The sequence below is a fragment of the Populus alba genome, chromosome 17, assembly GCF_005239225.2.
Source record: "Populus alba chromosome 17, ASM523922v2, whole genome shotgun sequence".
Lineage (NCBI taxonomy): Eukaryota > Viridiplantae > Streptophyta > Magnoliopsida > Malpighiales > Salicaceae > Populus > Populus alba.
The window spans coordinates 2,231,686-2,244,769 of NC_133300.1; the positions used below are offsets into that span (position 1 = coordinate 2,231,686).

General features: G+C 34.8%; 2 protein-coding genes across 2 annotated transcripts; both read left to right on the forward strand.

Annotated features, from left to right (window-relative positions):
- The first annotated feature begins 3,099 nt into the window (after positions 1-3,099).
- LOC118058080 (putative disease resistance RPP13-like protein 1) lies at positions 3,100-8,263 on the forward strand. Its single transcript, XM_035070791.1, has 6 exons — positions 3,100-3,177; positions 3,277-3,417; positions 4,303-6,489; positions 7,473-7,668; positions 7,775-7,941; positions 8,132-8,263. The coding sequence occupies exons 1-6, from the start codon at positions 3,100-3,102 to the stop codon at positions 8,261-8,263; spliced, it is 2,901 nt and encodes a 966-aa protein (XP_034926682.1).
- Positions 8,264-9,060: 797 nt separating this feature from the next.
- LOC118058081 (putative disease resistance RPP13-like protein 1) lies at positions 9,061-12,837 on the forward strand. The gene is made up of 3 exons (XM_035070792.1): positions 9,061-9,260; positions 9,342-9,411; positions 11,536-12,837. Exons 1-3 carry the CDS (start codon positions 9,061-9,063, stop codon positions 12,835-12,837), a joined length of 1,572 nt encoding a protein of 523 aa, XP_034926683.1.
- Positions 12,838-13,084: the final 247 nt, after the last annotated feature.

A 13,084-nucleotide genomic window follows, 5' to 3' on the forward strand; every position in this document is an offset into this window, starting at 1 on the left:
CCCCAACCCGATTTGTTATTATATATATATTATGAATTATAGTATATTGTAATATATATGTGCGTATATTGTGTATAATATTTTTTTCTACTAAAAAAAAAATATTTCAAAAAATCTAAAAAAAATATTGTTGATTTTCCTGCATGTTTTGGTCAAAAGTGTTTAATGTTGGTTTGTATTTTTATACCGTAAAGATACAAAACCAGTGTTAAAAATACCCGGTTTTCGTCAAAATATCAAAGATTTTCAGAATAAAAAATGTTTTTTTGCTTTCAAAAAAATTCTAAAAAGTCCCTAAAAATGTTGTTGATTTTTCTGCATATTTTTATCAAAGTGGATTAATATTGGGTTGTATTTTTTATACCGTAAGAATACAACCCAGTATTAAAATGCCGATTTTTGTTAAAGCATCAAAAAATAAATATTTTCCAAAAAAAAAAAGGTTTTGTTTTCATGCATACGGCCTAGTCTCTCCAATATATATATATAATATTATAACATCATATTTTCACACAACAAAGAAAATTTTCAAAACAATATATGTATTAGCATGCATTTTGGCTTTAATAACCAGTTTATTTAAGCCATGAGAACTAGGCCAATATTTCAAAAAAAATCAAAAAAAAAATTTTTTGTTTTCTTTTAGTATTTGGGATTACGAATTTATACGTAAAACGTATTCCTAAATATTATTAAATGAAATTTTGGTATGGACGTTAGAACGGTTAGGATTTTACCCGATAAGATAAAGCCTTTCTTACCGAGGAGGATTTTTCTTGAACCATAGACAGACCAACAACTAGAAAAACACGAAAAATACCTTAGATTTTATCAGACAATAAAACAATGCAGCTTACCTTAGGTAGGGCGTATTTGGGGTGCTAATACCTTCCCTTTACGCAACTAGTCCCCGTACCCGATCTTTGAGACCAGTTAGGGTTCCTAGTGACCAAAATACTAGGTGGCGACTCCCTTTCCATTTTCCACCCATAAAAGACAATATTTTCTTGTATCCCCATAGATATAGATAGATTTACATTGTAGATAAGAAAATGGAACAAACAATACATTTTTCGCCGCGACGCCGCACACGTGCGACAACGAGTATAAAGATAAAGTCGTTAGATAAAAAGAGAAGTATTTTGGTGAGTTGTATTTCAAGAACAAAAAATATTGATAGTAGTGTCCATAAATTTATCTTTAAACACATAACAAAAAAAATTAATATTTTTTAAAAGTGGCTCTAAACAAAATAAAAAAGAGGAGATTTTATCTATTTTTTTTTTTTTTGTTTTTTAACCGGGTCACATTATTTTATTTCTTTTCAATTGCATTCTTTATAGCTATATTTTCATGGCACCCATAGCTATCAAACCCAGCCTAGGGGTTAACCCCACTAATGGGCTAAGTCCTAGTTTTACACGGGTTGACTCGGGTCAACCAAGAAAAATTTAAAAGACATATTTGAGGTTTTGATATTTTATATGAAAAAATAAGAAATAATCTATATGGATATAGGCTATACATGTTGTAAACAATTAAGTTTTAAAAGATTATTTCAAAAGGTTTTTTATTCCACATTGAAAAGATATTATCGTATTCTTCTAAGTTGAAGTATTTAAATAAAAAAAATTTTATATCCCACATTGAATAAATGTTAACTTTTTTCTTGTGAACATAGAATACACACACACCACACACATTAAAAGACTTTAAATTTCACATTGCAGAAATAAAATATTCTTCTAATATTTATATAGTGAACTTTGAAATGAGTTAGCAAGCAATTGAAATATATGATAAAAGGGTCTTTAGGTAGGAGAAAAAAACATTTAATAAAAAAAACAATCTCTATCGGGTTTTTTTATTGGGTCACCCGAGTTCCGGGTTTTACCCGGCATGTCAACCAGTTTACTCTAGGCCACTTACAGGTCCAAATATTGAATGAAATAGACCTGGCCAAGACCCCGAGTCACCATACTTGATTTTTTATTATTTTATATGAAAATTTCAAAGAAACAATCCACGTGGATATAGGTTATACATGTTGTAAACAATTAAGTTTAAAAGATTATTTCAAAAGGTTTTTTTATCTCATATCGGAAAGATATTATCTTATTCTTCTAAGTTGAAGTATTTAAAATAAAAATGTTTTTTTATCTCATATTTGAAAAAAATATAACTTTTTTTTCTGAAGAACATATAGTGTATATACTAAAGGGCTTCAAATCCCACATTGAAAAAATAAAACATTCTTCTAGTATTTATATAGTGAACTTTGAAATGACTTAGTAATCAAATAAAAAATATGAAAAAAGAAGGGTTTTTGGGTAGGAGAAAAAAACACATTTTAAAAAAATGGTCTCTACCGAGTTTTTGCTGGTCACCCGAGTTCCAGGTTGACCCAACGGGTCGACCAGTTTACTCTGGGCCCAATTGCAGACCTAAATTTTTAATGAAACAGACTCGATCATTGCTATTGGATCCAGTTGGGAGTATGATCCTAACTCTCTATTGTAATGGTGGTTATTCTTGTTCTTTCTTTTTTTTATATATATTTATAAAGAAATCAAAGATAAATAAATGAAAAAAGAAAAGAAAAAGAGATGCTACAATGGTTATTTTTTTCGTGGGTTCTACAGTAGTAATAGTAATTATATTGTTTTGAATTGTTGCAATTAGGGTGAATTAAATAAGAAATGTACGAATTGTAATGAATGAATGGAGAAAGAGAAAGGATGCAAAGATAAGTTTTGAATGTTTTTTTTTTTTTTAATCAAGAAGGTTTAACCTGTGATTCACATGTAAAAAGCAGAAAAAAATAGCTTTTTTTCATAACCAAGTTCCAATCTTGGGCACATGGTGGCCCATGATTTTTTATACATTGAGAGAAAACGCATACGCTTCCTCGAGTTTTCTTGTCTCTTGCTTTCCTTCGAAGCCTACGTATTCCCATCATGCAATTCAGTGGCTTAATCATTCTCTCTCACATAACCACTCTCTCACCCCTTTCGCAAAAAATCCACCAAGGCTCCTGCTTTCCACTACTCTTTTTCTCTCACATATTCCCACCCTCACCCTTTCTGCAAAAAATCCACAATGGCTCTGGAGTTGATCGGCGGATCAATTCTCTCTCCTGTCATTCAGGTTCTGGTCAACAGGTTGGCCTCTCGTGAGGTTCTGGGCTTCTTCAAAAGCCCACAAACTCGACGGTGGTCTTCTGGAAAAGCTGAATGAAACACTGAATACTGTCAACGACTACTCGACGATGCGGAGGAGAAGCAGATTACAAAGCTTGCTGTGAAGAACTGGCTTAATGATGTTAAACACGCTGTCTATGAAGCTGAGGACATATTGGAGGAGATTGATTATGAATATCTACTATCCAAGGACATTGATCGACCTGACAGCAATTGGGTAAGCATAAGTTCTTGCACCCTATAGACCTTGCTTCCTCATAAAATGTTTGTTTGTTTTTTTTTTTTTTTTTAACTTTCATGTAAGCATAAGATTGTTTGTCTGTAAACGAGGAAAAATAATTTTAAGGCATGGTTGTTGTCTTTCTGTGAGTTTTTAATTAAAGAGTATTCATTGTTATGCATGCAACTAATATCATTGGCTTTTGGTGTCTCTGGCGAAATTAATGCTTGCAAATTCTCATTTATTAATTACTTTTTCTAGACATGGCTTTGGATTTTTAAAATCTGAATTATTTATATAAATTATGTCAATTTTAATTAAATTATATATTTTTTATAAGAGCATAAATAAAATTTTAATTGTTCTGAAAAAATAAGGGATATAAAATTGAATTGTCTTTCAATATTTTTAATAATGAATAATTAGGACGTACTAGATTCAAAACCTATTATTATAACTATTAAATTTCTTAGTATTTATGTATACAATAATCACCAAGAATTACGCACTTATTTTTTGTTAGCACAATTAGACTCTGAAATGATATTTTATATATGAAGCTTCATATCTTTATTAAAAATAAATACTTTACTTTTAATATAATATAATAAGGGCTATGAAAATCACTAATGTTAAGTTAGCATTAACAATTGTAAATTCTTGAAAACTTATTAATTCTCTATATGTAAAATCTTAATGTTTATGTTTTGATATTATAAAATTATAATGTTTTTCCTGAATTCTATCTCACATATTTAGTCCACCATTTGCAGGTAAGGGATCGGGTTTCCATTTCTAAATCCAGCTAATAGAAGGATGAAAGAAATGGGAGCAGAGTTACAGATAATCCTTGAGAAGCTTGAACGTTTACTTAAACACAAGGGTGATCTGCGCCACATAGAATGTACTGGTGGATGGAGACCATTGTCAGTAGAAAAACAACTCCACTGGTTAAGTGAATCTCTTGTATATGGAAGGGACGCTGATAAGGAAGCCATAATGGAGCACTTGTTGACACAACACAACACGGATGGCTCAAATTTATGTGCGGTCTCTATTGCGGGTATGGGCGGGATTGGTAAAACCACTCTTGCTCAGCTTATCTACAACGACGAAAGGGTAGATGAGTGCTTCGAGCTCAAAGCCTGGGTCTGGGCTTCTCAACAATTTGATGTTGCCAGGATTATTAAGGATATTCTTGATAAGATCAACGCAAGTACTTGCCGCACCAAAGAACCAGATGAATCTCTAATGGAGGCAGTGAAAGAGAAGAAACTTCTACTTGTTCTAGATGATGCATGGAACGTCGAGTACATTGAATGGAAAAAATTACTGCTACCTTTGCAGTATGTGGAGCACGGAAGTAAGATTGTCGTGACAACATGGGATGAAGATGTAGCAAGAGTCACGCAAACTGTCATCCCCTGTCACCGCTTGAATGTAATAAGCGATGAATATTGCTGGGAGTTGTTTGCAAGGGATGCATTTAGTGGTGTAAATTCTGGAGCAGTCTCATCCTTCGAAGCATTTGGCAGAGAAATAGTGAAAAGGTGCAAAGGTTTGCCGCTGGCAGCGAAAACTCTTGGGGGTCTTTTGCACTCCGTAGGAGATGTCAAGCAATGGGAGAAGATATCCAATAGCAGTTTGTGGGGTTCATCGAATGAAAACATCCCTCCAGCTCTAACATTGAGCTATTATTATCTTCCTTCACACCTGAAACGTTGTTTTGCTTATTGTGCAATATTTCCCAAGGGTTATGTATTCAAGAAGGATGGATTAATCACTGAATGGATGGCACAAGGGTTTTTAGTCCAGCCCAGAGGCGTTGAGGGGATGGAAGATATAGGTGAAAAATACTTTGATGATCTTGTCTCCAGGTCACTTTTCCAGCAATCAACTCTTGATTCTTTTTTCAGCATGCATGACCTCATAAGTGATTTAGCTGAATACGCGTTAGGAGAATTTTGCTTTAAGCTTGGTATAAATGAATCGGGCTCTAGGTTGGAGGGTGAACATTCATGCTCTCTTCCAGAAAGGACTCGTTATTTATCAATCACTTCAGCGGCAGCATATGGTGAAGGACTTCGGATATTTCGTAGCATTCATGGAGTCCAACATTGGCGCACCTTGTTTCCACTTCGTATTTCAAGGGAAGTTGATATTGAGGCACTGAATGACATCTTGCCAAATCTTAAGCGCTTGCGAATTCTATATTTATGTCAACCAAAAGATATTTCTTCTCAGTTGCTCAATTCCATTGGCAACTTGAAACATTTGCGGCACTTGAACCTTTCTTGGACCACCATTGAAAGGTTACCCGAAAGTGTGTGCACCTTGTACTATTTGCAAAGCTTATTGTTAAAGATGTGCCGACATCTCATGGAGTTGCCATCCAACCTTTCCAACTTGGTCGACTTACAACATCTTGATATTGAAGGGACAAATTTGAAAGAGATGCCACCAAAAATGGGGAAGCTCACGAAGCTTCGATTTTTGGAATCTTACATCGTGGGAAAAGATAGCGGGTCTAGCATGAAAGAGCTGGGGAAGCTCTCACATATAAGGAAAAAACTTTCTATTCGGAATCTCAGAGATGTTGCAAATGCTCAAGATGCTTTGGATGCCGATTTGAAGGGTAAGAAGAAGATTGAGGAGTTGGGGTTGATGTGGGATGGCAATACGTATGACACACCACACGAGAGAGAAGTACTTGAGAAATTGGAGCCTTCTGAAAATGTGAAACAGCTTGTCATTACTGGTTACGGGAGTACAACATTTCCAGGCTGGCTTGGAAAGTCTTCTTTCTCAAATATGGTAAAGTTGACACTTTCTGGATGTAAGAACTGCATCCTCTTGCCACCAGTGGGGCAGCTGCCTTCTCTAAAAGAGCTCCATATTGAAGGATTTGATGATGTCGTGGCAGTTAGTTCTGAGTTCTATGGAAGTGACTCTTCGATGGAGAATCCATTTAAATCCCTCAAACTATTACGGTTCGAGGGGATGAAAAAATGGCAGGAATGGAAAACGGATGTAGATGGTGCTTTCCCTCATCTTACACATCTCTTCATAGTAGGTTGTCCCGAGTTAACAAGTGCCTTGCCTCGTCACCTTCCTTCTTTATCGATTATTGCTATTGAAAAATGTCCGCAGCTTGGGGAAGGATTTTTTGGATGCGTGGAGAAGATTTTTAATTAAAATTAAAATAAATGTATTGTTAAAGTTATATTTTTTTGATATTTCATGGAATATAATTTATTTATAATTGAATCTGAATCTGAATTGATATTATAACAACCTCTTAATCAGGATAAAATGACAATCTTATCTCAACTAGAAAACAAAATAATTAAAAATTTTTCTAAGTCAACCATGTGTCCATGGACATGTGATTTATATAATTTGATAAAAAAAAAAGCAAAAACAAAACACAAAAACTAATTTTATAAAAAATTAAATATTGAAGAATAAGTATTTTTAAAAAAAATAATTTTTTCTCATGAAGAAACCAAAAATCAATATGTGCAAACCTTTAAAAAAAGGGGGGGGGGGCTAAGTGATGAAATCTTAAAAAAAACAATAAAAAAAAGATTAAAAACAGAATAAACATAAGTAAAAAAATAAAGATTAAATTCATTATTAAAAAATAGAAATCAAATAATGAGGAATAAAATCAAAATAATATCTAATTAGTTGAAGGATTTAAAAATATCAAAAGAAATGATGTTTAAATTTAATATAAAAATAAAATAAAATAAAATGATTAGAGACAAATAGCAATAAATACTATTTTTATAAAATAAATATAAAAAAATCAATAAAAAAAAACTAAAAACTATATATAAATATAAGTGTTATCCGCACATATCAACCATTGGTTCCAACAAAACAGAAAATAAAAAAACTAGACACTTGTAGTCATTAGGTCCAGACCTGCCTTAAAAGGCAGAAAGAACTGCATATGCATTTGCGATACCATGCCACAACCAAATCAATTGTACAAAATTCATCCCTTTATTCATTATTAGAAGCTTGAACGTTTACTTAAACACAAGGGTGATCTGCGCCACATAGAAGGTACTGGTGGATGGAGACCATTGTCAGAGAAAACAACTCCACTGGTTAATGAATCTCTTGTATATGGAAGGGACGCTGATAAGGAAAGCCATAATGGAGCACTTGTTGACACAACACAACACGGATGGCTCAAATTTACGTGGCGGTCCCTATTGTGGGCATGGGCGGGATTGGGTAAAACCGCTCTTGCTCAGCTTATCTACAACGACGAAAAGGTAGATCAGTGCTTTCCAACTCAAGGCCTGGGTCTGGGCTTTCTCAACAATTTGATGTTTGCCAGGATTATTAAGGAAATTCTTGATAAGATCAACGCAAGTACTTGCCGCACGCAAAGAACCAGATGAATCTCTAATGGAGGCAGTGAAAGGGAAGAAACTTCTACTTGTTCTAGATGACGCGTGGAACATCGAGTACAATGAATGGGATAAAACTACTGCTACCTTTGCGGTATGTGGAGCAAGGAAGTAAGATTGTCGTGACAACACGGGATGAAGATGTAGCAAAAGTCATCCAAACTGTCATCCCCTCTCACGCTTGAATGTAATAAGCGATGAAGATTGCTGGAAAGTTGTTTTGCAAGGGTTGCATTTAGTGGTGTAAATTCTGGAGCAGTCTCATCCTTGGAAGCATTTGGCAGAGAAATAGTGAAAAAAGTGCAAAGGTTTTGCCGCTGGCAGCGAAAACTCTTGGGGGCCTTTTTGCACTCCGTAGGAGATGTCAAGCAATGGGAGAAGATATCCAAGAGCAGGATGTGGGGCTTGTCGAATGAAAACATCCCTCCAGCTCTAACATTGAGCTATTATTATCTCCCTTCACACCTGAAACGTTGTTTTGCTTATTGTGCAACATTTCCCAAGAGTTGTTTATTCAGTAAGGATGCATTAATCGATGACTGGATGAAACATTGGTTTTTCTAGTCCAGCCCAGAGGCGTTGAGGAGATGGAAGAAATAGGCGAAAAATACTTTGATGATCTTGTCTCCAGGTCACTTTTCCAGCGATCAACACATGATTCTTTTTTCAGCATGCATGACCTCGTAAGTGATTTTAGCTGAATACGTGTCAGGAGAATTTTGCTTTAAGCTCGGTATTAATGAATCGGGCTCTGGGTTGGAGGGTGAACATTCATGCTCGCTTCCAGAAACGACTCGTTATTTATCAATCACTTTAGCGGCACCATATGGCGGAGGACCTCGGATATTTCCTAGTATTCATGGAGGCCAACATTTGCGCGCCTTCTTTCTTAGTAGTGAAGTTGATAGAGAGGCACTGAATGACATCTGGCCAAATCTTAAGCGCTTTGCGAAGTCTATCTTTTGTTGATCTAAAAGTTATTTCTTCTCAGTTGCTCAATTCCATTGGCAACTTGAAACATTTGCGGTACTTGAGCCTTTCTTGCACCGCCATTAAAAGGTTACCTAATAGTGTGTGCACCTTGTACTATTTGCAACTTTATTGTTGAAGAACTGCCGGCATCTCATGGAGTTGCCATCCAACATTTCCAACTTGGTCAACCTGCAACGTCTTGATATTGAAGGGACATATTTGAAAGAGATGCCACCAAAAAATGGGAAAACTCACAAAGCTTCGAATTTTGGAATCTTACATCGTCGGAAAAGAGAGTGGGTCTAGCATGAAAGAGCTGGGCAAGCTCTCACATATAAGGAAAACACTTTCTATTCGGAATCTCAGAGATGTTGCAAATGCTCAAGATGCTTTGGATGCCGATTTGAAGGGTAAGAAGAAGATTGAGGAGTTGGGGTTGATGTGGGGTGGCAATATGGATGACACGCGGCACGAGAGAGAGAAGTACTTGAGAGATTGGAGCCTTCTGAAAATGTGAAACAGCTTTTCATTCTTGGTTACGGGGGTACAGACGTTTCCAGGCTGGCTTGGAAACTCTTCTTTCTCAAATATGGTACAGTTGATACTTTCTGGATGTAAAGAACTGCATCCTCTTGCCACCATTGGGGCAGCTGCAATCTCTAGAAGAGCTCTATATTAAAGGATTTTGATGATGTCGTGGCAGTTGGTCCTGAGTTCTATGGAAGTGACCCTTCGATGGAGAATCCATTTAAATCCCTCAAAAATATTAAAGTTCCGAGGGGATGAAAAAATGGCAGGAATGGAAAACAGATGTAGCTGGTGCTTTCCCTCATCTTGCAGAGCTCTTCATAGCAGGCTGTCCCGAGTTAACAAGTGCCGTGCCTCGTCACCTTCCTTGTTTATTGAAGCTTTCTATTGAAGAATGTCCGCAGCTTGAGGAAGGAATTTGGATGCGTGTATAAAATTCATTCATGAAACACTTTCCGGTTAACAGAAAATACTTTCCGTCAATAGAAAACACTTTCCAGTCAATTTCAGTTTAAAAAAAATTTGACTTGGTTTTCAGGAAAGTGTTTTCCCTTTAGCTGTGTTTGTTTTCCGGAAAGTGGTTTCCGAGAAATCACTTTCCCAAACTTTCTTGTGTTTGTTTGCCAGTAGGAAAGTTGATCAATGGAAAACACTTTCCAGTAAAAGAAAAATCTGGCTTGGTTTTCAGGAAAATATTTTCCTGAAAAATTTAGGGGTAAAACTCTTTCCGGAAGTTAAGTGAAAAATTTAGAAATGTTATTATTTGCTGATTATATCAAATTTGATCCTCAAACTTTTGATTGTTGTATATATTTTGTTTTAAATATTTATTTTTCAATTTCATCTCTTAAAAATTTTATTTTTATATTAACTTTGGTCCTTATTTTATAATTGCTATTTTGCTTTTTCCTTATCATATTTTTATTGAAATTTTTTATCTATCAAATTTGATCCTTATTATTTTGATTGTTACTTATTTTATTTGAAATAATTTATGAAATGTTGATTATTATTATTTTAATTTCTTCATCTTTTTTTTTAATTTTTTTAGATCTGATCTATATTATTTTGATTATTATTTATTTATTGAGATAATTTATGAAATTATATATATATTTTTAATTTCATTCTCATTCAACTTTTTAATTTGTAAGATTTGTTCCTCATTATTTTAATAAACTTGAGAAAAATAAAATATTAATAAGTTATTTTTTCAACTCATTTTCTATGACATAACCAAACACTAGAAAGTGTTTTCTAATTCATTTTCCATTACACTACCAAACATCGAAAAATACTTTCTCGGAATTCACTTTCCAAAAGGAAACTACTCTCCAGCAAACAAACAGAGCCTTAAGTGAAAGTAAAAATAAATTTATTATTAAAATTATATTTTTTAATATTTTATGGAATATAATTTTATTTATAATTGAATCTAAATCTAAATTTTAATATTGTAACAACCCCTCAACCGAGATAAAATAACAATCTCATGTCAACTGAAAAATAAAGTAATTAAATTTTTTATAAGTCAACCATGTGAACATGGACATGTGATTTAGATCATTTTTAGATAATTTTATCGAAAGGAAAGAAAAAATAAAAACAAAAAAACTAATTTCATAAAAATTAAATATTGAAGAATAATTTTTTAAAAAAAATATAATTTCTCTCATGAAAAAACCAAAATCAATATGTGCAAACCTTTTTTTAAAAAAGAAAGATAAGTGATGAAATCTTAAAAAAAATCAATAAAATAAAGATTAAATTCATTATTAAAAAATAGAAATCAAATAATGAGGAATAAAATCAAAATAATATCTAATTAGTTGAAGGATTTAAAATATCAAAAGAAATGGTGTTAAATTTAATATAAAAATAAAATAAAATAAAAATGATTAGAGACAAATAGCAATAAATACTATTTTTATAAATAAATATAAAAAAATCAATAAAAAAAACTAAAAACTATATATAATATAAGTGTTATCCGCACATATCAACCATTGGTTCCAAACAAAACCAGAAAATAAAAAAACTAGACACTTGTAGTCATTAGGTCCAGACCTGCCTAAAAGGCAGAAAGAACTGCATATGCATTTGCGATACCATGCCCACAACCAAATCAATTGTACAAAATTCATCCTTTATTCATTATTAGAAGCTTGAACGTTTACTTAAACACAAGGGTGATCTGCGCCACATAGAAGGTACTGGTGGATGGAGACCATTGTCAGAGAAAACAACTCCACTGGTTAATGAATCTCTTGTATATGGAAGGGACGCTGATAAGGAAGCCATAATGGAGCACTTGTTGACACAACACAACACGGATGGCTCAAATTTACGTGCGGTCCCTATTGTGGGCATGGGCGGGATTGGTAAAACCGCTCTTGCTCAGCTTATCTACAACGACGAAAAGGTAGATCAGTGCTTCCAACTCAAGGCCTGGGTCTGGGCTTCTCAACAATTTGATGTTGCCAGGATTATTAAGGAAATTCTTGATAAGATCAACGCAAGTACTTGCCGCACCAAAGAACCAGATGAATCTCTAATGGAGGCAGTGAAAGGGAAGAAACTTCTACTTGTTCTAGATGACGCGTGGAACATCGAGTACAATGAATGGGATAAACTACTGCTACCTTTGCGGTATGTGGAGCAAGGAAGTAAGATTGTCGTGACAACACGGGATGAAGATGTAGCAAAAGTCATCCAAACTGTCATCCCCTCTCACCGCTTGAATGTAATAAGCGATGAAGATTGCTGGAAGTTGTTTGCAAGGGTTGCATTTAGTGGTGTAAATTCTGGAGCAGTCTCATCCTTGGAAGCATTTGGCAGAGAAATAGTGAAAAAGTGCAAAGGTTTGCCGCTGGCAGCGAAAACTCTTGGGGGCCTTTTGCACTCCGTAGGAGATGTCAAGCAATGGGAGAAGATATCCAAGAGCAGGATGTGGGGCTTGTCGAATGAAAACATCCCTCCAGCTCTAACATTGAGCTATTATTATCTCCCTTCACACCTGAAACGTTGTTTTGCTTATTGTGCAACATTTCCCAAGAGTTGTTTATTCAGTAAGGATGCATTAATCGATGACTGGATGAAACATGGTTTTCTAGTCCAGCCCAGAGGCGTTGAGGAGATGGAAGAAATAGGCGAAAAATACTTTGATGATCTTGTCTCCAGGTCACTTTTCCAGCGATCAACACATGATTCTTTTTTCAGCATGCATGACCTCGTAAGTGATTTAGCTGAATACGTGTCAGGAGAATTTTGCTTTAAGCTCGGTATTAATGAATCGGGCTCTGGGTTGGAGGGTGAACATTCATGCTCGCTTCCAGAAACGACTCGTTATTTATCAATCACTTTAGCGGCACCATATGGCGGAGGACCTCGGATATTTCCTAGTATTCATGGAGGCCAACATTTGCGCGCCTTCTTTCTTAGTAGTGAAGTTGATAGAGAGGCACTGAATGACATCTGGCCAAAATCTTAAGCGCTTGCGAAGTCTATCTTTTGTTTGATCTAAAAGTTATTTCTTCTCAGTTGCTCAATTCCATTGGCAACTTGAAAACATTTGCGGTACTTGAGCCTTTCTTGCACCGCCATTAAAAGGTTACCTAATAGTGTGTGCACCTTGTACTATTGCAAACTTTATTGTTGAAGAACTGCGGCATCTCATGGAGTTGCCATCCAACATTTCCAACTTGGTCAACCTGCAACGTCTTGATATTGAAGGGACA